General features: G+C 44.2%; 1 protein-coding gene across 2 annotated transcripts in view; it reads right to left on the bottom strand.

Annotated features, from left to right (window-relative positions):
* pip5k1ca (phosphatidylinositol-4-phosphate 5-kinase, type I, gamma a) overlaps nt 1-26,458 on the bottom strand; it is a 46,480-nt gene that overhangs the window by 4,855 nt on the left and 15,167 nt on the right. The window contains exons 2-17 of one of the 2 annotated variants that reach the window (XM_070960454.1): nt 23,373-23,404; nt 22,433-22,519; nt 22,097-22,227; nt 21,837-21,954; nt 18,272-18,424; nt 14,817-15,116; nt 13,831-14,039; nt 12,698-12,781; nt 12,382-12,430; nt 8,951-9,035; nt 8,480-8,641; nt 8,131-8,272; nt 7,871-7,903; nt 7,508-7,627; nt 4,487-4,748; nt 674-763 (exon numbers count right to left, since the gene is read on the bottom strand). In XM_070960454.1, coding sequence (XP_070816555.1) covers nt 674-763; nt 4,487-4,748; nt 7,508-7,627; nt 7,871-7,903; nt 8,131-8,272; nt 8,480-8,641; nt 8,951-9,035; nt 12,382-12,430; nt 12,698-12,781; nt 13,831-14,039; nt 14,817-15,116; nt 18,272-18,424; nt 21,837-21,954; nt 22,097-22,227; nt 22,433-22,519; nt 23,373-23,404 — 2,057 coding nt within the window. The remainder of the gene's footprint in view (nt 1-673; nt 764-4,486; nt 4,749-7,507; nt 7,628-7,870; nt 7,904-8,130; nt 8,273-8,479; nt 8,642-8,950; nt 9,036-12,381; nt 12,431-12,697; nt 12,782-13,830; nt 14,040-14,816; nt 15,117-18,271; nt 18,425-21,836; nt 21,955-22,096; nt 22,228-22,432; nt 22,520-23,372; nt 23,405-26,458) is intronic. The other variant, XM_070960455.1, reaches the window with a different exon arrangement.

A 26,458-nucleotide genomic window follows, 5' to 3' on the forward strand; every position in this document is an offset into this window, starting at 1 on the left:
TGGATGACATCTTATCAGAGTATGGCACAGAGGAGAAGTGCGGGCAAATGCTGCTACGCTGAACCAAGTAAACAAGCAGCCTCACATTAAACCTTGAAACGGTCGAGCCAAGTGATGTCATTTCTAATTCAACGCCATGTTTTTATAACTTTAATTACCAGATTTACCATCTGGGCTAAGAACATTTATTTTAACACTGAAAACAAACTATTGCATTGAAAAACCCAAGATAATGCCCGTGTTTTGTAAAATGTGACTCCTCTGTGAGTTTAACGTACATATCTTTGGCAGCACGAGCTGTTCTGCTTCGTGCAGACCGATGCAGTAACGCGTCGCCGTAAATGCTGAGCAGCTTGTTGTTGGAGGGACACAGGATGGCTGGTCGTGGACTAAATGGTCACACAAGCTATAAGTGACCATTTCTACCCACTTATCGATGAGGAATGAATGCTGTAATGTGGGGGTGGGTTTCTGGACGCAGAGCAAGCCTACCCTTGGAGCAATGATGGACTTTTGAGCCTGACAAGCTTGTACATTTACTGTAGAAGCTTCTCACACGGGTACACTGATCCTCTCCATTACCTCGAATAAACAATCACCAGCAAATACAACTGATCTTATTCCTTGTCTAAGGGGTTTTCCTGTACTTAATATTTTAGTGCTTCTCACTTACTGTCTCTCTTTCCCAATCCCCATCTGGCAGGGCCTTAGACTCTGAGCCATAGTGTAGCGGAGAGTACACCCAGGTCCTGTCCTCTGGAGGCTGTTTTTACACACCCACCACAGCAGAGGGGGACAGAGGAAAGGCCAGAGGCACAGAGACAAGCAGCAGGGGCAGGCAGGAGAAAGACACAGGAGATCACGGGAGAAGAAAAGACAAGACAGGAAATGAAAATTAGGGATGCATATAGGAGGAAATGTTGCTGAGAGACATCGGAAAGTGTGAGCTTGACAAATCAAATAAGTGTAAAAATGTTTAAAAGGATGTGTTAATCCTTTCGGCGGTTAGGAGACTTGACCACAGAGATGAAAATTTTGGCAAATAACAGGTTGTAGAAGAGTGCTGTTAAATATTAGGATGGGTCTCACTAATGTGTGACTAAATCTTAGTCTTTTGGCCTATTTGGACTAGCTCTTTGGGACGCATAGTGAAGTGTACAGAGTGAGGGGATGAATCGCTGCATCAGCCAAATGGGGAGCATGAAGAGCGGGAAGGAGGAGGAGGTGGGAATGGGAAGAAAGCCAGGATGCTGGGAGAGTCAGACACAGAAAGCATCCTCAGTCAAAGCAAAACACAAGAACAGGATGTTTTTTTTTTCCTTTCCAACAAGCAGAAGCGCTCTGCGTGTCTAAAAGCTTCGGTAGGTTCTTTGTAATTGGAGGCACCGGCCCTTTAAGGGAGGAAAGCAGCTGCAGCGCGGCGTGTTGGCGATGGTGATGGAGGTGGTGTGGGTTCATGTCACACACACACACACTCATATGAATATATACACACACACAAAGCTCAGCATGTTGGAGCTAACACGCCATCCACACAGGTACAAAAGGGGATGAGGCAGGCTGTCAGCAAGCGAGGAAACAAATGGAGATTTAAAAGAAGAGGAATAAAAGGGTCACAGAGAGACAGACTGTCAAATAACACGTCTTTTGTCCTCCCACACTTCACGGCCTGCGCTATGGGGAGAGTAGGTATTGTTTTCTAGTTTTAACAAAATCGGAAAAAGCACCTGCAGGGACAAATCACACAAAGCTGCAGAGAAGCTCGTTTCCTCTCAACACTGAGATCACATGTTTCATTCAACCAAAGCAATGTGCTCAGGACTAATCTAGTCTAATACCAGGACAGGGACCACTTACAAGACCAGATCCATCTAACTCACGTCTCACTTACTGGCCAGCTGGACTGGCTTTTCCTCCTCTGTCGGAGAGGAGAAACCACCCAGGTCCTCCCATCAGGAAACTGACAACAACAGAGGGAATATGGCGCAGGGACAAACACAAAGAGACACGAAAAGATGAAGTCAGGCGGAGACAGAGGACAGACGATGAAAAACATGTTGGAAAGAAAGAAGCGTGCTGAGGTGAAAATGAAAAAGTTTGTTCCGTGTGTAACCAAGCAGAGATACACTGGATGAGTCAGTGGTGACAGATAGATTCACAAGTCTAGCAGTCACTCTGTTTTCACCCCCCCCCCCACACACACACAACACGCCACCATCTCACCACTTTCATTATGACTCGTGAGGGCAATCACATGACTCCCGAGAAAGAGGGAAAGGTTAGAGAAAGAGCGAGAAGTGGAGAATAAAAAGATTTGGGACTAGATGGAACCCAGGAAGGTGAGAATTATCAAGCAGAAGTGGAGCAGAGGCGGCGGTGAGGAAGTGAAGATGAAGATGAGGCAGAGCAGATGAAGAACGATCAGATGTGGAGGACAGAGGTGAAGGAGAGCAGAGCGCCAATCATGAAAAGTGAATGTGGAGACTGTTGATAGCGGCTGAATAATTTAGTCATGAGCCACCCTGAGGAGCCTGTGAAGTGACCACACACACACACACACACACACACACACACACACACACACACACACACACACACACACACACACACACACACACACACACACACACACACACACACACACACACTTGTCTCCCTCTTTGCCTTGAGCAATCACTCCAAACTCAGCAAAATGATGTGCTGCTTTCCCGGAGGAGCTACATGATCACAAATGCTGCCATTGAATTCAAAACGCGCCCTGCCCCTTCCTCTTATATATACTGCAGTCTGTCAGGACACTAAAGAGAGACCAGAATCATTTTGTTATGTATAAAACAGAAACTCTATTTCTACTGTACAGAAAGTCAGCCTACAACATATGAAATGGGTTTTTGCCTTAGAAAATGGTCCATCATACACAAAAATAAAGAGTCTGTGATGTTCTGAAAGCGCTTCGGTAAGTTAACACCACTTTGTCTCAGAAGGGGACGAGAAACAAGCAGAGTGGCGACGCAGGGACAACAACCCTGAGACTGAGACTGTCCCACGGTTCCTGCCGTTCCTGTGTGAACGGTGTGGACCAGCACCTGAAACATTTATCAACGGAAAAAGCATGTGGAGCAGCCATGCGGAAACCTGATTTGTGTGGGATGTCAGAGGGGAGAAGTGACTGTGGTGATGATGGAGATAGCAGAAACAGACGGGGAGCACAAAGGATGATCGGATGGCGAGTTGGCTGACTGAGCTGCTGAGCGGCTGAACTGGGAGTTTTAATGTACCTCAGTCCACGTCCAAGATGTGTGGCGCTTTCACGCTTCAGTTTGGGTCTGCGGCAGCGTGTTAACAGCAGATGAAGCAACTTACTTTCACTTGGCCAATCCCAGCGTGTTTCTGTGTAGTTACACTTCAGGATGTGCACAGTGTGGCTTCATGCCGCACTACAGACCCCCCGCTGCTGTGCACAGAGAGTGTATCCCCTCCTTTTGAAGAGTGGACTGGGCATCAGACGAGAGGGCTGTTAAATAACTGAGGGAGCTCGTTCACTAACCTGTTGCCCATTAGGATTTCTCATGCCACATTAGAGGGTGTTTGACTCCTGATAGGAGACACCCGGCAGGAGCACGAGACAGGTGGGAACGTTTCTATCTGTGACTGTGATCACTGGCTCCACTCTCCGTCCTCCACCTGACACTCATACATTCATTTATAGCCGTGCTTTTGGGCACATTTAGACCTGCCAACACAACCCTATCTGATGATAGCTGCTTGCTTTTAGTAGGACAACCCTGCAGACTGAACACACTTAAACTGCAAAAGCTTCATTTGTTATTCACACAAAATGAGCTGCTGAGTGTGTCTGCAGCCCTGTTGACGATCATATTAGACAGGAACTGCAAAGTGGTGTTGACATGCTACTATCACTCTGCAAAAACACTCCAAACCAGTGTGCACACTGCAACACGCTTGTTTAAAGAAATAGTTCGACATTTTGGCAAATACACTTACTTGCTCTCTTCTCTTAGATGAGAAGATTGATACCACTCTCGTGTGTACAGTAAATGTGAAGTCAGTAGGCGGTTAGCTTAGCTTAGCATAAAGACTGCAACGAATGCCGAAGTATTCCTTTAAATGAATGCACCACACACTGCACGCTCTTATTTCCATACCAGCTGTTACGTCCTTCTGTCAACGCCGCTGTAGGAGAGCATCATACATAGCTCAGTGCTTGACTTCATGATCATAAATACGTTGTTTACTGTCACATTAGCCAATGCGCACTGACGCTGATTGAATATTAAAGATGATTTGATGGCTAAATAAAAATGTCAAACAGATGAGAAGTGATGCGAGCTAGTCCTAGATGTGCTCACTGTTGTCTAAAGAGGGATATTATCTAAAAGAATCTAAAATGTGTGTACATGTATGCCTCTGTGTGTGTGTGTGTGTGTGTGTGTGTGTGTGTGTGTGTGTGGACGGTCTGACTTACAAAGTAGATATCTGTGATTGGCACGTCATCATCGTCATCGACTGAAGCCTGGCTGGTGCACCCTGAGCCGGACATCTGGCTGGCCCTGTCTGCCTCCACCACCATCTTGGGACTTGACGGGGCTTCTTTGGCTGCCTCAGGAGAAGAGGGGGCAGCCGGGGCAGACGAGGAGGAGGAGGCTGCTTCGGGGGCCAATGAAGAGCTGGAGGGTGCTGCTGCAGCTGCGTCAGGAGCCTCGGCCCCATCTCCTTCCTGGACCTCACTGTGGGAAAGCAGATATGGGACTGATTTAGGACTCACTGAGAAGTACCATTTTTGATGACCATGTTGATAAATTAACAGGCCAGACTGTAATAACTAACTTCCTGTTGTTTTTAGGACAACAGCATGCACATGTCCCTTTCACTTCATGCTGTATCACTACCTCATATTACTACCTCCACGGTCCCTGATAACTTTTAAAAAAATATATTGGTTCAGGCTATTTAGGCACCAGTATCAGGACAAAACCAAAACCAAATGATAGCCAACCCTACTAGCCATAAGCCACTTTCCTGCAACAGGGCAGAGGAACAGGACCAAGCTATTAGACAAAACTGGCTCCAGCTAAAATTCAACAGCTGTGTGTGTGGGTGTTTATCTGCTTAAGCTCCAAGATTTGCCAGCTGGCTGTGTGCTGTCACAATCCTTTATTGTTCCTGGCCAGATCATAAACTATTACGAAGGATTTAGGCGCGTCCACATTGCTTTCTCAGCTTCTGTGTTTGAGCTGAGCTCCACCGGGGGAAAAGCCCAGCAGTTGGCCGCTGAGGCAAAAAAAAGCCGAGTTGGCATCTCCAAGAGAGACCTGATTGGCTGAATCAATGAGGGGGGCAGGATGGGGGTTGCCATGCAAAAAGCCTCTCTTTCATCCCTTAATTAATTTAGATATATCTTCCCAAACTGAACATAGCCTGTATCACTGTCTCTCTGAGTATCAGACCCCCCATCTTCTATTTGCTGCCGTTCTTCTTCTATATTTCTTCACACATCACTTATTAGTTCCTACTCTTCTTCTCTTTGTGTCTTTCTCGTCCAATCAGCCTTCCCATTCCCATTTCTCCACTCCATCCCTCCCCTCTCTTCCCACAACCATCCAACCAGTTCTCCAGCTGTAGGTGAGTTAGCGGCAGCCTGGAGTAGTGGGCTCAGTCATACGGTTCATTCAGCCGCCTGTCGCTGTCTCAGCTGCTCTCACCGCTCCCCTCTCTCCTCCCCGTTGACTCCTTCCAGACCCCCGGGCCATATGTCTAGCCACCGCCCTCTCAGCGTCAGACCCAATTATACAGTTGGTTTCCCTTTGCAATCACACCCTGATCCTCACTGACCTAACATAAGAGTGAGCCCCACTGCCACAAAAAGTGTTTCAGTCTGTGGTCTTTGACTCTTATCTCCCCGGCTGTTTTCTTCTTTAATGCAGTTTCACTTTTTAAGCAAAGCTAAAATGCAAAACCAATTAAGTGTAATTAAAAACCAGATTAGAATATGCAAAGTATCAGGTCATTCCAGCTTTAGGGAGCAGCCCCTCGCCTGCAGGCTTGCTGCTCCACTGACCTACTTCTACTGGCTGGTTCCCCCATGTCACGGCCCCGCGTCTGCCTCGCAATGTCACCCCATGAACAAGCACACACTGCTCATACGAACAGCACAAATTTACATGCATGTGCACACTCTCTCATAACCTGATTACTGTAGATGTCCGCTCCAAACAGTGCCCAAAAATGGGACCCCTCGTCCTATAAACAAATGGGTCAATCTGCTTTCAGTGTTTATCCATGTGCCATTTTAGAAACTATGTGTGTACATGTGTGTGTGAGAGACAGGTAAAGTGTGCTAATCTAACAGCTGGTTGAGCCCAGGTGAAACACTGGCGGCAGGTTATTTATAGAGAGTCATCAAACTGAGTCATATTGATGATCAGGGTCATGAAGGACTCGCTGCAGCTCGGCAGCTTATCTGCTCTGTGCGGGGTCACAGGGGGCGTCTGACAGAGCCCTTTGAGTCATCTTTCACAGTAAAAGCGCCTCAACGTGTGTCATGGTCTGCTTGGCGTATGTGAATGTATTTATATTTAACATTATGGAGAGTTGCTGTGTTTAACGGTGCAAAATATGGCAGCATTTTGCAGGACAAGCAAAAGATCAGTTTCATCCAAATATATTTTTTACTTTACAAAAATGTGGATTTCTGTCGTGTCATGAGCGACTGGACACATCCTTCACAAGAGCAGCAGATGTCTAGACAGAAAAAAACAGGCTGATATTGTCAAAAACCTTAAAAAATGTTTTAAAGGAAAAATATACCATGAAACAGACTTTACATGGTACTATGCTAACACACAGACAACTGAGCTTGAAATCAGAGCATCGTAGCTTAAAAGGGTACTCAACCAATTTCTATAGAATTGTGAGACTCTCAATGGACAATAAAAATCAATTGAAAATCAATTAATGTATCCAGAGGTTTGTATCCTACCTTATCTCCTGACACACTGAGATTTGTTTCAAACAGGTCAAAGTGCATCAGATCTACAATAAGTACATTTATCTCTATTACAGTCTGCTTTATTTCTTATTAGATTAAAAGTCCGGCGAGTATGATTTAGTGCCATTTGATGCTGAGGTTGTAGATTACAACCAGCTCAATGCCCCTTGACTCACCCTCCTTTAAGTGTGAAAGACCATCTCTACAGTTTTGTTGGTCCATTCTGGGCTGCTGTAGAAACATGGTGCAACATGGAAGAGGACCCTCTCTTGCTGTAGATATGAAGGATTCACTCTAACATAATGAAAGCCTGATTTCTTGTGATTAAACACTAATGAAAACACACCTTTTAATATTATATTCCATTTCTACCAGTAGATCCAACTAAATCTTACACACTGGACCTTTAAAGGACATGTTTTGATGCACTGTGGAATCTAGTTTTCACACGTTGCTGGGATTTCATCAGTTCTGCTCAACCTGCCATCGTCAGCGTACCTGGCTTCAGGTGAAGGCTGTGGAACGGAGATGGTGGGCTCGCTGTCGTGTCTCTTCAACTCCACCTCCACTGTGATGGTCTGCTGATCCTCCTCACGCACACGCATCTCCTCCTGGGTCCTGAACACACACATGAAATAACACGCAGAGAGGAAAAGAAACACGTTTGAAAAACAAACACAACTACGTCTTAGCAACAGGAAGAGTGAAGCTACTCATAAACACCCTGACTGACCTCACATTTTCTCTTCACCACACCCAGAAATGTCTAATGCTGTGAAAACATGAAGCTAGCAACCCTCAAAACTCTCTGTTACTCCTGCTGAAAAAAGCTGAAAAGTAGCATTCATGCTCCTGACTCACCTCCCGTCATGGCTGAGAGACTGGGTGTGCCTCCTGGAGACAGAGGACACAGTGTCAGCACAAGCTGTACATGAGCAACACATTGGTGTGGCTCTTAAAAATGTCTTACTGCTGAACCCATATTATGAATTTTCGGGTAAAGCTTTGACATAAATGTTAGGCTATTTGCCAGCGACAGGGCTCAGATTGCTCCACTCGACTTCAATGTGTGTGTGTGTGTGTGTGTGTGTGTGTGTGTGTGTGTGTGTGTGTGTTAGCACCTGTAGCGGGGGTGCTCGGCCGTGTCAGAGGGGGACCTCTCCGGGATGGACAGAGAGGTGGTGGAAGAGAGAGTGGTGGCAATTGATGCTGTGGTGGCCTCCTCAAAGGATGGAGGAGTACATGGAAGAAGATCTGGACGCCCTGTAAGAAACAGAGAGAGAACACACACACACACACACACACACACACACACACACACACACACACACACACACACACACACACACACAAAGCAGATTGTGAAACATTTTCATGTCAGTCTCTAACCCCTGATACTCCACAATGAGCGGCGGATGTAAAATTCTGCTAAAAACATCATCATCTGTGTCTGTAAGTGGCGTCATGTACCTTCATCCTCCAGTGTTGGGAAGCTGCGGGCTCCTCTCAGGTCGTAGATATTCTCGTCTCTCTCAGAGGGCAGCTGGCTGGCTGACCAGGCTGCACCAGGGCCAGCGCATTTAGGCACCGTCAACGACACACGACCCTTCTTGGAAGGAGATGACTTCAGAGCTGAGGGACAACGCACATTAACACATTAAAGAAAACACGGACTGAGTATCGCGCTGTCAAAACAAAAGCTGAAGTTTCTGTGTGGAAAGGGATGAAAAAGAAAACTGCACAAGGATCAAATTGATGTTAAACTCTCACATGACACGGACCAGCACCTAATAAGGCATTGAGGGACTGTATCTGATTTTCCTGTCAAGGCTCGGCAGTAAAAGAGACAAAAGCCTGGCATCTGACATTTGCGTCTGAGGCTCTTCCAGCAGAGCCCCATCTGACTATGTAAGGCAGTGTAATCATGTAAGCTGAACTCACAGGAGCTCTTCTTGAAAACCGTGCTGCTCATGAACTTGAAGAACCTATCGGCGTAGAAGCCCGGCCGGTGGACTGACACAGTGTCCTGTGGGACACATGGAGAGATTAATGAGACAAACAGTGCGTGAATAAAACGATCAAAGCAGCGCTTTCGGTAGATTTACTGTCTGTTAGTTGCTTTAGCGTCCCATTTCAGTCATTCTTTTCCTCTGGGTCAAACCAACAGACAGAACGACACACACAAAAAAAGACGAAGGACAGACAGAAACACAGTCCCACGAGGCTACAGACACGTCTCTTCATTATTTATGTTGCAGCAGACTCAGATCGCTCTGCCAGCAGACGGACAGATGACACTTGGTGTTTGGTTTACACTGACAGAGATGGAGGAGACCGAGGAAGCCGAGCAACAGCAGTTCGGTTATTATTAGCTTTTCGCATCGGCGTCACCGAATTTCGCTGTGAGTAACATCTTTGAAGGCATTCACCTATGAGCCAACTGTGAGTAACAAAGAGAGAGTGAGGAGTATCCATTATCATCAGCAACAGTGACGCACAGGAGGCTGTTCCGGGGATGCTCGCCCTCCCACATACATGAAGCGTATGAGTGTGTTTCAGAGCGGAGTGAGTAAGGAGAGAGACGACTGGTGAGACTCGCTCCATCTCGAGAACAATCTGATGATGATGTGCAGCAGTGATACTCAAACTTACAGCCCATTTGGCCCACGATAGGGTGCAGGGTGTCCTGCTGGATATTTTCTAATTCTCTATGACAATACACTGATTCACACTGGGATTTTTTTTTTTTTTCTGTTTTTGGTTTGTTTATACCAATTAGTCGGGGCTGCACAGACCGACAGATATGCCAGTATCGTGTGATGGGATAAATTAGGCTGTTGGTAACAGAGAGAGGGCTGTGATGCAGTAAGATTATGCAGGGGAAGACGACTATCAGATGAAGAGGAGCAAAATTACGCAGAAATGAGGATAATCCTCATCCCATAAATGTGTATTTCACACTAAAATATGCTATTCTGTCCCTGGTTGCAGCAGTTCATGCTAATGGTTTGTGTTTATGAATCATTCCAACGTTTGAGAGGTTGCGTGATGGAAGAGGTTCCAGCTATGTTTAATGTCGGATAAGCCCTTTCAAATGTAACCAAAGCATTTACGGTTAAAATGCAGCTGCAGATGTTAAAAGCGGTAGAAGATCTGATTTATCTGGCATATAGGTTTGCTGTTAATCCCTGTAAGTGCGCGAATAAGTCAGTTAATACGAAAACAGAGAATTTCAAAGAAAGACGAGTTAATGGCCCTTTAATGTTTGTTCAATTTATCTGATAAATATTAATGGTTGTTTATTAACTGGCGCCGCGCCTCCTGTCTTTTTGCAAAGTAAGCTGAGCATCCCTGATGCACAGTGAAAGCCCCAGAGCCGATGAAAAGAAGTGCGTTGGTTTACAGCCCAGAGATCTGGAGGTGATGGAGCAGAGAGAGAGCCAGAATCATCCCTGAATGTAAGCAGAGTCTGACCAAAATAAGGCATCTACAAAAAAAAAACAACATTTGCGAGCAATTAAGTGATTCATTCTAGTGAGTAATTCTGCAAAATGTGGTTGTAGTATGTGTTGGAATATATTTCCCTTCATCCTTTTGCTTATCCAACCGTGGGGGGACTCTGAAATACTTCGCAAGCTTGAGCCACATTTATGCAACAAAGACTGTTGACTCTTAAATAGTGAAATCAGACCTCCAGCGTGCTTTACGTAATGTTGTGTAGGCTGCTGCGAGATGCCGGTCTTCACGCCTCAGGTCTTGTTTATTCAAGTATACTAAAAATGTATGTGGTCATGGTGTCTTTCACCGCGCACAGGGGGAGCGTTTCAGAAAACAGACATGCAGTCATGCATATAAATATAAATGCACACATGTAATTCTTGTAAAATAATAAAAAATCATGTTTTTCCGTGTCATTAGGAGGGTGCGGCTCACACAGCACCGTGTGCCTCTCAGTTATATCTCAGTAAAGGCAGACTGTTCATAAAGGTGAGTGACTGCAATATGAGCAAAACCCAACTAATCCACATGTGAATGACAGAAAACAACAATAAGGAACGTGTGTGGAGTGAACAGCTGAAGTAAAATATCATCTCAATAAAAGACAACTGAGGTTGTTGCTTGTTATCAGTGGTGGAATGTAACTAAGTACATTTACTTGAGAACTGTACTTCAGTGCAGTACTTCAACTTCATGACATTACAACTCTACTCCATGACATCTCAGAGGGAAATACTGTACTTTTACTCCATTTGTCTTAGTTACACTTCCTGTCCGGTGAAAACCACGTATCTCCAAATGTGCTGATTTTGAATGTTTGTCATAAACTGAAGGATTAAGTGTTCCTTTATGGGTTTGGAAACTTCTTCTACTTCTTGAGCTAAGCAAACTCTTTAAAAGCTGTCGTGGATTAGCTGGAAAATGCATCATCACAAAGCTGAAAACAGGCTGTTTTTTTCTTACTTTTTAGAGATACGTGGTTCCCGTGGGACAGCCATGCAACAAACATATGATGATCTTATACGATATGACGGACTGCTGCAGATTTAACCACCCAGCAGTATACAAATCAGTTAAAATTAGCACAACCTTCAACATCTACAGCAGTAAAATGCAACATTCACATTAATGCAACAGTAATATTGACCCAAAACATCAGATATAACAGTAAAACATTGACAGGGAGCATTTTACTTTTTACACTTTAAGTAGATTTTGCTGCTAATAAGGTTTTGAATGCAGGACTTGAAGAGGAGTATTTTTTCAGAGTGGTATTAGTAATTTTACTTAAATAAAGGCTTGAATGTAATCTATAGCTCTGCTTCAAGCTGGCTTCTATTAAGCTTTAATACACAAACACACCCACAGATGTCGACGTGTCTAAATAGACCTGTTTGCTTTGTAAGGTGTTCAATAACTGTGTGAAGTACAGAAAGAGCAGAGCTATTAGCTGGACAGGTTGAGAGTGAAATGAACAGATCAGGAAAGAGATTATCTGAGAGAAAACACACACAGAAAGACCAATAAAAGGCTGTTCTTCGAAACAGTGAAGTCTGCGTAACCTGGAGCTAATAAAAGTCCTCATAGAAAACAACAAAAGCTTGAGCTGATTGTTTATGGGGTCTGGTGCTCCTCGCTAAACGTAACTGTTGTTCTTTTGTGTAGTCTCCAAAGAGACTTTATGTAAACAAAACCAGCGTCTGGATAAAATGATAATACAACATAAGATGGAGAGAGTTAAGACAAATAAAAGAGTGAGTGTGTTCAGCTGATATGTGTATTGAGCTCTAGTGTGTGTGTGTGTGTGTGTGTCTATACTATGCTTTTGCATCTGACTGTCTGTGCCTCTGTGTAAGAAGCTATTAAAAACTCACCCCGTCATGAACCAAAGCCTTCCATGTGTGCTCCAGTTTCTTGATTAGCCTGCGGAAGCAAAGTGAAACATGATTTAATGCAGTGATGTTAAACACGTCCTATATATTAGGGTCACAGGCAAACAACATAAGCACGGCGCCTGTAGGCTGAGGACCTTAAATGTGCTGTCTGCACTGATTAAGTTGTTTCACTTGATGGGTAAACAGCATGTACATATAGTTATTTGTCTCCATCTCCAGCCTGTGTCACACTGTAAGATGTACACTGATGACTAGTGGCGACCGTGTGTAATCTCATGAGCACTGCCATGATCACCTGTAGGACTGCAGGATGTCGATGATTCCGATGTAGAGAAGAAGTCTCTCTCCTTTTCCGTTCACAGCCGGGATACCGCCCATCCTACGATGACAAGCAAAATCGAAATGAAATAACAAGAATGTCATGAGTTGTGTGCTGTTAATGCACAGACAACACTTCGTGCAGGCAACTCGGTCCAGTGAAGAGAACAGACTGATGCTTTTATTATGAAGCAGCTACAGGAAGTCTTCAAAGTTTTCTACGTTTTCCAGCCTTATATCACAAAATCTCATTATTTAATTTTTCTCCCAAGCTAAGTACCATCAAATTATAAATCCCAGTTAGATTTAAAGCCAGCAGTATTCTTGGCTTAGATGACTGGAGATGGGAACTGCTGCTTTACTGTGAAGGTGCTGAGATGTGAGAATCCAGTGACAGAGGCTGCACATTTCTATTTCTTTAAGGTGTTCGCAGTCATGCAGACTGCGTTCACGATATTTAATCTAAGACAGAAGCAACTTCCTTCCTTTGCACCACAGTCAAAATCAAAGCTGTTTTCATGTCACAGCCTGCAGGTTTGAGCCTCGAGCTGAACTGCCAACCTTTTAATCCACACTGAACCTGAGCACAGCCTGAGATCTTCTGGCACGACACTGCCGACTGTGCGACGGGTAAATCTCAACTTTGTGCTCAGGGTCACGTGAAAGTGGAGCAGCCTGCTTCAGTGTGACCTTTGAAATCTTTTCTCAGGTCTTGTTTTATATATAAGATGGTTGTCTTTTTAGACCGGGAGATTATTTGTTTGAAGGAGCGTTTGCCCACCTGCAGTGCAGTCGTTAACACTGTGAACAGGTTAAAAAGTCTAAAGAACTGTTTAATTGTGAAATATTGTATGAGAGCTGTAGTTCAAATTTAAGCACTGAAATGGTTTGAAGGGTCAGATGAAGAGCTCAGATAAAGCGTTAACAGCATTTTAATTTTAAGAGCTAATAAATAAAAATGTATTATCATTAATGTATATCGCACTTTATTTATTATCATTAATGTGGCATGAAAGTCTGAGTCACACACTCTCTTTTTTTAAGTATCAGCAGTCACATTTATCACCCAGCTGACCGCCGACAGCCTCTTGCCTCTGTGGCTAAACTCACGTGTCGTCAGTGTCGATGGACCCTCCGCAGGCAGCTCCTCCCTGGATGGACTCCATGGCTGTGGAGTATAGGGCCTTCTGCTGGGCCACTGGCCTCTTCTCATCGCTGCCGCCCTGGGAGCCCTCCATCTGCCTCTCCCTCTCCGCCTGGTCTATGTTGTGAACCCCAAGCAGCAGACTGTAGTCCATGATCTTAAAGCTTTCCAGCACCTGAGCGAAAGGACACACGCAGACAGGTGAAAGCGTGCGGTGATTGACAGACATGTGACGTTCAATTCAGAGCGAAAGCTTTTATCCGGAGTGCGTAACAGTGTCAGCGCCGGAGGGAACAAGAGCAGTAACACTGGGGATGTTAATGCTATGGAGAAGATACGGAGCTGCACGCTGCATGCACACATTAATAAACAATGTATAAAACAGCCAGGGTGTGCACATACGCTCCCTCCAGAGCACAGGCACCATAAAAGTAAACGTGAGGTGGTGATTTAAAGACAAGGGCAGGCCTGCTACCAGACCAGACACCTTGTTAAACCTCTTGCTTGTAACAAAGCTCTAATTTATAGTGAAGGACCCCGGGAACGCCAAACACTCTCATAAATAGGTTTTTCTTTCCCTGCCTTCTTCACTCCCTCCTCCCTCCATCCACAATCCTCTATTATTAATCAGGGCACCATACCAATCCTGCGTTTTCCAACACTTATCCGTTTCCTTTTGTGGACTTTCTGCTCCCTCTTTGCCCTCGAGACGCTGCATTATGGCATCACTTTATCCTTCCTTCTATCATCCCTCTAATCCTTCCCTCTAACCATCACTGCCTTCTCTCTCTCTCTGGAGACTCTTGATCAGGGTGTTATGCGGATCCTCCTTCAGAATCAGTAAACCACCCTCGCCATCTCCCCCTAAGCTGGTCCTCCCTCATCCCTGTCTGTCTTAGCATAAAATAGAAGTGGAGCTTTCACACAGCAGCTCTCCCTCTGTCTAACTCACCAGGCAGTCTCTCTGCAGGGTCTTGACCAGTGCGTTGTAAGTGTCCTGGTCCAGCATCAGTCCATCCTGCAGGTCTTGCATGAAGTCCAGGTCTTTGAAAGTGGGCCTGGCCTTCTCTCTTTCCTTCTTGGACGCTCGCCTCTTGTAGGTTGAGCCCTTCAGGTCGTATTTGAGGTGCATGCGAACTACGCGGGGGAGGACATTGTTCATCACCACCACGCGGATGTTCTTCCCGCCCGACTGGACACAGTAGAGGCCGAAGAACTTGGGCAGTAGGGTGCGGGGGTTCTGATTCAAGTTCTGGGGAAGAGTGCAAAAGAAAAGGCATATTTAATGGACTCTTAGATTGAGTCAATCGGGTTTGCTAAGATTTGTGTGGGGAAAACTTGTCTGGGGCACCACAAAATGTATGATCACATTTCATGGGATTGATTCTTTATAAATGCCAACGAGCAACGTGTGGCAAATAAATAGTTTTGACATCTTACAGGAGGAGAAAAGGATAGCATTTTTAATATAAAATATGTGAAAAATTATTTGGTTTACAAAGATTTCCAGGAGAATACAAGACAGCAGGAACACGAGGTGACAACACAATCATTTTTCACATTGTGGGACTCATATACATGAGCGATAGGACAGGTGATGCATGTTGTGCAAAGCGATGATTGATGAGCATACCGCAATTCTCAGTGTACACACACTCTGGCAACAGTTCACACCGGGAGGCATTACATAACGAACACAAATCAAGATGTTTCTCACAGCGCTATGAAACATGGAAGTGGTTAGGCTCAAACTGTGATTACATTTCTGTCCCATCGGGGTACAATCCAGCCTCAGCGCATGGAAGTAGAATTAAACAAGGGCTGCAGGGGAAGTGGTGGAGACTTAGCGTAACAGCCCAATCCAAATTTCAAAGCCAATTTTAAGAAAGAAGATTAAAATGAGAAAACTTACACTGGAATCTTTGTGAAATCAATGACCTTTCACAAGCCACTATAACTTTCCCCACCTCACCTTGGATTTAGGTAACTGTGACGGGCATTTTTACCTTTTACTGACTGAAACAACAACTGATTATTGGAGAAAATAATTGGCTGATTATTCAGTGATGAAAATAATTGTTCCAGCCCTACAACGACACCCTGTAGGATTGAAGTGCACAAATAACTAAAACAAAGGTGAAACATTATCTAAGAATGCACCTAGTTTATATGCAATGACCTGCTTGTTCAAATGCAACAACATTAACTTAAACATGCTATTACTGACCGTCTTTGCACTATTACAACCTCTAACTTATATATAAACACTGTGGACTCCTATTCTCTATTGTTTATTTTTAGTATCAGTAAATCTACTGTGCACTTTTCTTCTTTCTTTTCTTTTTTTTTTTTTACTGTTTACTGTAGTATTAGGATATGTCTGTCTTAATTCTTTGTGCCTGTGCACTTTACTGTTTACTTTAGTGTCAGAAATGAAATTTCGATTCCTTTGTATGTCTGGTACATGTGAAGAGTTGACAATAAAGCTGACTTTGGACAAATATTTGAAATAGCACTTAAACAAGTTTTTTTTTTGTGCATGTTTGTATTGTGACTCAATATAAGACCATTCCCTCAATCACCAATCTGTGTTGAATATTTCAGGAGTCAATTCAACCAAATTAGGTTGGTCTGAGCTGCTCAGAAAAATCTGCTTTGACCTTGGGACCCGGGCCAGTTTGGTCCCATTAGAGCAATGGGAAGGAAAGGAAAGGAAGAGAGAGAGAGAGAGAGAGAGAGAGAGAGAGAGAGAGAGAGAGAGAGAGAGAGAGAGAGAGAGAGAGAGAGAGAGAGAGAGATGTGATAACACACAGCATTCAGGGTAGCAATGACTTCAAGAGGAGATAGAAAGAGGAGCAGAGGAGAGATGAAGGATGAGTGTGGAAGTGAGGCTAAAAGGCAACAGCACTCTGTGAACAACCTTCAGGTGAAAGAAAATGGGCGAGAGAGCAGCAGAATGACCGAGAGAGCTTGCAGAGAGAGGGAGAGAAAGTGCATCCCCTGCCCTCAGCCACACACGACCCTTCTGTCAATGTTAAGAGGGCAGAGCAGTGACGAGCCAACGACACAGACACGTGAGGGAGAGGAGAGAGGGATGGAGAGCAGACATGAGCGTGAAGGAAAGGCAGAAGGAGGAAGAGTGGATTAAAACACGGGACAGAGCGAGAGATAAAGGAAAATAAATTACACCGAGCAGCGGGGGGAGTGACAGCACATTAAAACGTGAGAGAGGATGGAAAGTCCGAGCGTGTGATAGAAGGAGAGAACACACAGAGGGGAGAGAAGTGGCAGCAGTGGGGAGTTACATCACTGTGATCTGTATGCTGCCCAGAGCCAGACTCCTCAGCCAGCCCACTACCATCAGCCAGTCAGCTGTGGAAGACATGCGGCGCTCCACCAATGGCTGCCTGCATGTTGTCTGTTGTTATGTTTGCTACAAATACAGACGAGGTTGAATGCGTGAAACTGCATTTTGCCGTTACATGTGCGGTGCTTTGCTGGTTTTCTTCTTCACATTTTGATGTCGCTGCTTCTGTGAGTCCATCTACATTATGTTTTGCATATTTTTTACACAGCGTTTATCTCAGCACGGGTTTGACTGGCCTGTTTATCTGTAATATTATTATTATATCCATTTCCCTCAGTTCACCTGCTCTGGCCTCAGGCTACAGCCATGCTACATGAGCCTGAATCTCTCTACCTTCATTACACCTTTTTCTTAGACCAATTATACCTGCAAAAATGCTTCAGAGTGCAACCTAAATGGAAAAGGTCACAGTAAATGGGCTGGGCCTTTAACGTCCCCGAATGATTAAATGAATTCCTGCAGTGGTCTTTGGCCACGACTGTCAGAACACCAATAAACACAAGGCTGTAGGCTGTGAACCTTAAAGAGGCTGGAATGGTAGCATGGACATACATGGAGCTGTTGCTGGGTGAGTTCATTCAGAATGAACGGTGGGAGGGGATCCTGTTGAAATACTCCGGCCAGTCTCTTATGAAACCACATGGCCGGAGGTTTCAGTCAGGGATCACAGAGCCGTTATGTCCGTTTTGGTACAAAAAGGATGTCACGCTCGGGGGGAGAGATTTCCAGGGTCTTACATAAACCTGAGATCTAAAAATATGCCTCAAAATAAGATCGCCACGGAGAGCGGCATTTAAATGAAAGAGTGAGTGAGGCATGTGTGCACAGGCGTCTTCAGACCCAGATTTCACAACAGGGACAGACTTTTATACGGTGTGCATGAATCTGTGTGCTTGAGCAATATTGATTCACCACGTGTGTGTGATGCCTACCATGAAGGGAAAAATGGGGAGAACGACTGAACCTGAAAGCGACTGTTCAGGCTCACTAGGCCAGCCAGAGTTCAATTATTTGAATTGAACTCTGACACACACACTTACCATGTAGTATCCCGGCAGCAGTTTCTGTAAGAACTCGGCCTCCTTGTGCATCACAGTCTTGATGATGAACTCGTCGTCCTTTGTAAGGTAGAAGACCGAGCCACTCGCCCCAGGATTGGACAGCTCGATCAGAGGCTCATTACACAGGGAGTACTGCCGAGGTGTAAAAAACACACACAGGAAGAGAGAAATGCTGTTCAAAACAAAGAAAACCTGAAGCAATTCCACAAACAATCTGACACCGTGCGTTAGCCTACCATTAGCCTAGCCTGTTAGCCTAGCACAACACTTGCACCCATATTCTGGTATTAACCAAACAGTCTGAAAAAGAAATTTCTGACTACTTTAATCCAAATAAAATTATGGTTAGATATAGATGTATGTTGTTCAAATTGTATTCATATTTGTCTTGAATCGAGCTGTGGCCAATATAGTCTTTGTGGAAATTTGCTGCACTTGGGTAAATCCAGTTGGGCGTTACATGCCAGAGAGGCAGGCACATCTCTCTCTCTTTTCTAGTTTTGTTATTTAAGGAACAAATGCTCATTTTTCACAGTTTCTCCAGGAAAACCAACTGTGTTAATTTTCTACCATCTGAACCTAATTTGGTGCAAAAACAACAGCGTGAAAATGAGTGGAGGAAAGCAACAAGGGTATACTATGATCACCAAGTGACAGAAAAGACAGAGTGAACAGGAAACAATTTTTCAGATTTATGCTGAGGGGGGAACAACCATGATTAATGTCCTGCATACAAAGAAAACCACAAAACAAATGAGTTCTCCAAGCAATCCGTGTTAACAGCTTCATCCGAGTGCTGTAGAAAAGCATCAATATTTAACATTATTGCAGTCAAAGCAAACACAGCCATCAATAGAGCATGGAAGACCAAATTATTGCAACAATAACTAATAACTTTTCATCACCTTGATAAAGCTCCTCTCATAAATCCCTTCCAATAACACATTAGAGGAGTACTAAATCAATTTAGCACTGCACTCCCACAGCAAGGTCAGACTCACAATAAACTCAATGCAGCAGAAACAGATATATTCTTCCTTGCCTACATTACCCACAAGACAACTCAAACAGATCTGTACGCCAATTCAGGTGTGCTTTGCTCGTAGCGGCTAACGCAGCCTCCGGCCGCTAGCCTCAAGCAGTGGCATTCCCCTTTAATGAACCATGATAATCTCACTACAGTCCCCACGGATCAAAATATGTGAAACAGGAGTCGCCTGCAGTGCTGACAATGAGCTCCTTTCAAAACACTGGTGCTCAAACACAAACAACAGCATGTTGAGACACATATGCGCGACGAAATAGCGGCCAAGATCAATAAAAAAAATCCAACGCAGACCAGCACGCTTATCATGTAGACGCATGCAGAAACACACATAAACGAGAAGAAATGATGGTGTAGATAAAGACTGTGGGTGAGAGAGGAACAAAGAGCGAGGAAGAAGTGCAGCACGTATAGATTAGACTCATTTAGATGAAACGTAATGACTGCTTTGAAATTCCAGCTTTGTTAAAACACACATCAGACTCCTGCTGATGTGATGATTAGCACAGCTTATTAGCTCCTTCTCTCCCTCTTTCTCAGCTGCTTAAAAGCAAGTAATGACAGACATCAGTTTTTAGAAAAATGACGCTGTCCCCACCAACCTTCTGCTAATAGCCCACTTTTCAAGCAACCCTCTCGGAAGAGCCTGACATTTAATTTCATACCTTTTTTTTTTTTTTTTTTTTTTTTTTTTTTTTACATCAAAGCCCGGCTGAACGGGGTTAATGAAAAAATCTTCAAATGTTATGGCTGACTGGAAATGGTAACATGCACAGAGGCATGTAAAAGGATGTTATCTTCACACCCACAGGGCTAATTTAACAGACAGGAAAATATTTTTGTAGATTAAACACCCATAAAGGTGATAAAGTCGGGCTGGGGCATGTAAGAAATGAATATGTTCACCACTGAAATTTGACCTGTTAGCACCAAAGTCCTGCGGTAGCCAACATTAACGACTCTGCAAAGAAGAAGCTTCCTTTAGAGCATCACATATCTCTACAGCTGCAACACTTCATCAAAGAATTGATTTGGCAACTGACAGAAAACTCATCTGCAGCTATTTCATCACCGATCAGTTGTTTTAGTCATTTTCAGTCAAAATGAAAAGCGATCACTGGTTCCAGTCTCCACACTGCGAGAAGCAAAGAACTTTATTACATCACGTTGGCCAGCGGGAAATTAAAACTGGCATTTGTGACTTTTGTTTAACATTTTTTAATAAAACCAATGATCAAGAATGTAATATTATGTTGCTTGTTGGTCCAGCTAGAGTCACAGGTTGAGGGTTTTCCATTCAGACCCGTATAGCATTTGATCAACTATATAACACAAACTCTCTTCTTCCACCTTTGTAAAATAGCCCAAATACACCCATTTTCTATCACATCCAGACACTGAAATCCTTGTACACGCTTCATAACAGCTAACTGTAATATACTTGTCTCTGGCCTGCCTAAAACAGTAACAGAAGGTTTCCAAATGGTCCAGAACAAAGCTGCCAAGTTGGATCATATAACACCAGTACTGATGTCTCTGCATTGGCTACCAGCTGAAAATCCTCCTTCTTACCTATAAAGGCTTTAAATGGTCTGGCTCCCTCACATACTCACCAGTATGGAAATATACTGCTCTGGCAGTAGTCTTAAAAGATGTTTTGTTTCCCACTCAAAAGTGCACATGCCAAATATGTCACACATGAATGAGTAAATGAGAACATAGTGCCGAGCTCTTATACAGATGCTCCTCCCAAACACCTCATTAAGAGCGCTGTGGAAAACTCCTTTAAAGGCGGAGAAATCTGTGGAAAAGTGGGGAAACTCATGGAGTATATTTCTGGCTAAACACTTCACAAGTTAAAAGTTGACATAAGTGTGGCAAGATGAGGTGGGGAAGAATAAAGTGCATGAGGTCCATCTTTATTGTCTGATTGAGGGAGTCTGTCCCCAGATGACCTGCAGTATGTGTGGCCATATGGTGAGCAGTGAGCACAGGCTAGCTGAGAAGAGATGGCAGAAAGAAAGCAGGATGTGGCGTTTCCACGTGGTTGCAGTGCCGATGCATTTAAGATTACGTGCACACGGAACATGCAGAAACACTGACGAAGCAGTGTATGTATATTCTGCTAGACTGCTCAGGGCAGAGCGGTGAATCACGCAGCCTCCAGCTCCTCCACGCTGATGAGCTGCGACAAGCTGCAGACCTTCCTCCCCTCTCTTCAGTCATCCTCTCTCCTCCTCTTGTGCCGTTGCATTGCTTCTCCTCCTCACTCTTCCCCTCTCAGCTCCCCGCTTCTCAACCGCAGTGCTTTGTTAATTCAGTTACTATTTCCTGTCTTCACATCTCTCTGTTTACTCTCTCTGGTTCACTCCGTCTTTCCTGCCTCCTTTGCTTCTTAAGTCCCTCTTCTTTCACTTTGTGCCAAATAGTTCTATCTTCTAATCTTCTAATTAAATTAGGGGCACAGATGATGCAGCCATGAGCAAGTAGAAATCTTACCAGGTAGTCATCCGGCCTGATGCCAAACAGTTCTCTGAAGTAGCGGAAGGCCACGGGAGCGTATGTTTTAAAGCGGAAGTCTGGGAAATGGTGGGCTGGAGTGAGGTTGCTGCCTTCACTGAAGAGCAGAGCAAAAAGTCAATATACAGAACCACTCAACAGACATACCAGCAACATATATTTGAATCGTTTTATCCACATGAGCACTGGAATAACACTGCCTGTATACTGTTTTTTGTATGTTTGGCTGCAAAGGAGACCTGGGGAAGAAGATGCTCTCCACCACGTAGAAGTCCTGCATCAACACATCCCTCTCAGGCTTGGAGCTCAGGTTGCCCACAGTGTAACCGATGCCCAGCTGGATGGCACCTTTCAAGGCTGAGGATGTGGTCTGTGGAGAGACGGGTGAGGGAGGCAGACAGGGGCGTGGTGAGAGACATACTTGCTCCGTCTTTAACCCTCATGAACAGCCCGATTCTGGGTTCATCAGCATTTATGCAAAAAGAAATACAGGATGTGTTGTTTTCTGTGCACAATGGAGACATGTTTAGAGCCAGAACAAACATCATGGCCACAGCATGTGATGTCTACAGCACCTTCTTATAAGTAGTTTCCCCTGATGCATCCACCCCTCTGTGGCCGATCTTCTTTCCCTGACCAGGCTGGCCTGAGGATGAGGGCATCTGATGGAAAAAAAAGAGGCAGAGACTTGTATGATGGGGATAGGAAGCTTTGCACCTGTTCATTAACATTGATTATTTAAATATTAAAGGCGGGAGAGCGACGCAGTAGTAATACATGAGAGCAGATTTCAAGCTTTGATGTTGTGAACTGACTTTCACGGAGACCAGGTGTTCATTCTGAAGCAAAATGCAAACTTTGGTGCACCTGTTCTAAGGATCTTTAATTAGTGGAACTCAATCTAACTCAAACTGTGCATAGCATGGGGTCTAATAGCACAGCGTGTAACTGAATCTGATTCAGAAACTATTTTAATGGCTGGCACTGCAGCGGATATTTTAGATCTCAAAGGCGGACATCCAACATCAACATTTCTGGTGCTGTCGTAAATAATGTTCATTGAGCTTTTTGGTTTAAACAGGCTTTTAGCAAGAATTAGATGTTCTCAGCACACTCGAATTAAACAAATTGCGCTGTACGTCTAAATGTTGGCTTTAAGGTACAACACTGTGACTGCAGTGCCAGATGGATGGGATTTACCAAATTAGGAGGATTAAAAGAGTGTGAGCCAAGTTGTCTGGCAGGACGAAGAATACTAAAGTGATATTTAAATAATGTGTTTGACTACACTTTCTGGTACTCTGTAGTCTTCATGCACCAAGGGAGGAAAACTGTGTGCAGCAAATACTAACTGAGCCAAATATTAATTGCCCAACATCCTCACATGAAACCTTTGGAGTGGCTTCATTTGTGCTAAAACCAAAGCACTAGTTGCTATTGATATGGAGGATCAAAAATGAGCTAAAAAGAGAAGCGTGGCAGAGCAAATGATCACAGGGACAGATGGCAGCTCACCTCTGTGATGAAGGCTTTCTTAGCAGCAGCATCTGAGAGAGAGAGAGAGAGAGAGAGAGAGAGAGAGAGAGAGAGAGAGAGAGAGGACAGACGGAGATGACCGAGTTAGTCACACTGAGATGGAAAGGCTCCATTACTCAGCATCATTAGTGCTCTCTGTGACAATAATGAATCCCAAAGGGGGGACACAGCAGTCCAACATTATGTAACAACAGTGTCAAACACAAGTAGGAGCCTGTCAGCTAGAGGGACTGTAGAAAACTGAAACGTCAGCTACAGGGGAGCTAAGTCCTTTTTAAAGCCCTACATACCGTGTGTGTGTGTGTGTGTGTGTGTGTGTGTGTGTGTGTGTGTGTGTGTGTGTGTGTGTGTGTGTACATGCATTTTTAGCCATGCTAGCAGCATCAGTCAGTCACTCCACCACTTTGGTCCAGACTGAAACAGACGGTGAACTCTGCTGAAGTGCCACCATGAGGTTCTCATTTGTGGTTTTGGGTGAAACGTTCACGTGCACAATACATGACCTTCCCTTCAGTGTCATTTGTACTTTATTTTGGTGCTCATTAGCATATATCAACAAGCTAACGTGCTAAACTAAGGCGGCACACAAACCAAACAATGCAACTGCTAGACACTGTGAGCATGTTAGCATGCTGATGCTAACACCAGTCATCTACAGCCTCGTCTTGTTTTGACTTGTTGAATTAACTAAACCTGGCTGGCACAAGCCCAAAAATAGGGCAAGATCAATATCCACTGGTGATCTGAAGTAAAATCCAGTCAAAGTCACATTCTAGGTCATATGTAAAGGGTTAAACATACATAAGCATAAATAAATACGCATGCATTAATCACCCTTTTACTCAAGTTGGATGCAGGATGCTTCTTTCTCTATTTAAATTAACAGGGTATAAACAGCCCCATTAAGGTTAAAATCGGCTATAAGTTTGCTGGAGTGTGAATTAACTAAACGCTCGCACTCTTTAGCAGGCTTTACAAGGCTAATATTATCTAGGCTGACATACGCTTCACCGAGAAACAAATGCAAGCGGCACACATTGCCGTACACATCGTAATGTGACACATCTCAGAGGCACAGCGGTCTCACATCCTGCTGTGTTGTGATCATTTTTGGTCTAACAACAGGATGTCGGCAGTAGAGAAAAGCAATCAGAGGGCTGTTTTTGCCAGGAAGGCTTGAAATAGATGCATAATTATAGATGTATAACATTCAGCATAATAATGAAGAGAAGGCTCAGATGGGCAGGAAAGAGAGAGCACAAAATGAGCAAATGAAAGAGAGGAAAGACACAGAGAGACGGGACGAGACACGGCTTCAGACAGCACAAGAGTGAGGCTGATTGATTGCCTCTGCTCATCATAATCATCACAACCAATATCACACTCAGCCGCCCAGTTGGTGAACTTAATAGAGAAACTGCAGATATGATCACAGCAGCAGCAGCAACACAGTCTGATTGCTATGAATGAATGAATGAAGACGCAAACATCAGTGACGAGATAAAAGAATCCTAACTTGGCAGACGCATTGGACAGGACACACGTTTTATTTATGCAATTACTTCCAATTTTTATTTCGCTTCTACGTGTCTGGCAGCGTCAGACAGATCAAACAGAGAGACTATTGTTTATGACACTGCGATAGTTTTGATTTTGGATGGGTAGATTTGTTTTTAATGCTCCCCGCTGCACATGCATTAGACTCAAAAGCACATAACGGGCCTTTTCACTGACGCTGACTCGACTCCATGCGGCTGCTTTTATAGCTTCTTTTGTCTGTTAAAATCTAATTTTAAAAATCAAAAATACTACAGTGCAATGTTAGTTTCTATAACAGATATATAGTGAATTATTTTCATTATCCTATTACTCACAGCTCATATTGTAAGAATGAATGTTTTAGCGGGCAGCAGGTAGTGCGTGTGCCTCACAGCAAGAAGGTCGCCGGTTCGATCCCCAGGTCGGGCGGGGTCTTTCTGTGTGAAGTTTGCATGTTCTTCCCGTGCATGCATGGGTTCTCTCCGGGTACTCCGGCTTCCTCCCACGGACCAAAAACATGCTCATTAGGTTAACTGGTGACTCTAAATTGTCCCTAGGTGTGAGGGTGAGCATTAACGGTTGTTTGTCTGTATATGTTGCCCTGCAATCAACTGGCGATCAGTTCAGGGTCCGTTGACAGCTGGAATAGGCTCCAGACCCCCCGCAACCCCGAAAAGGGATAGTCGGGTATAGACAATGGATGGATGGATGAATATTTTGATTGGTTCAAAATTAGTGCTTTGTTGCTTCTGACTAACTAATAGTATTATATTCACTTTGATAGAGAAACAAAAAAACGTGTCATAGCAGGAAAAGCACAGGTTCATTCATTAATTCACAACAGCAGTGATGGACTGTTCCATTAAGCCTCCCGATAAGTGATTCCAGTGAGCCTGCATGCACAGCACCAGGACCTCACCTGAGCAGGATGCAGCCATCACTGATGTTATTAAACAAACCTGTGCTTTTCCTGCTGGGACATGTCAAAATGTCTGCAGTGAAACGGGCCTATTGTCTGATTCTGCGACACTCCTTTTTCACGTTTTGTTTTGTTAGACAAGAAAAGCACAAGTGAAGCTATTAACATGAATTACAGCTCCATTTAATCATTAAAGTAAACCACGCTAGTAATGCACAACACCAGGACATAAATGCTAAATGATGTACAGCAAATACTCGTGTTGTTAGTTACACCAGTGATTTTTGATGCTATGATACGGCAAAATATCTGCAGTGAAAAGAGTGTTTTACCTCAACTGTCACTGTTTTGTTCAAGCACTGTCAAGCAAGTGCAGCCCCTAACATTTAACATTATGCATAATTATTGATCAAATTAGGCCAAATAACCTCTAATCAGTGTAAAATGAATCAGTCTGCCTCACCTGCTGAGACAGTAACAGGTAACCTATATGACCCAGTGTCAGTCAGGAGGGAAATAGCATCTTCACAGCCTGCCTCTGTGTTTGCAGCTGAATTGATAGCCAGCCTTCTCTACTCTCTGTGCGCCTGCCTGTCTATCTGCCTGT

The sequence above is a fragment of the Chaetodon trifascialis genome, chromosome 4 (assembly GCF_039877785.1).
Source record: "Chaetodon trifascialis isolate fChaTrf1 chromosome 4, fChaTrf1.hap1, whole genome shotgun sequence".
Lineage (NCBI taxonomy): Eukaryota > Metazoa > Chordata > Actinopteri > Chaetodontiformes > Chaetodontidae > Chaetodon > Chaetodon trifascialis.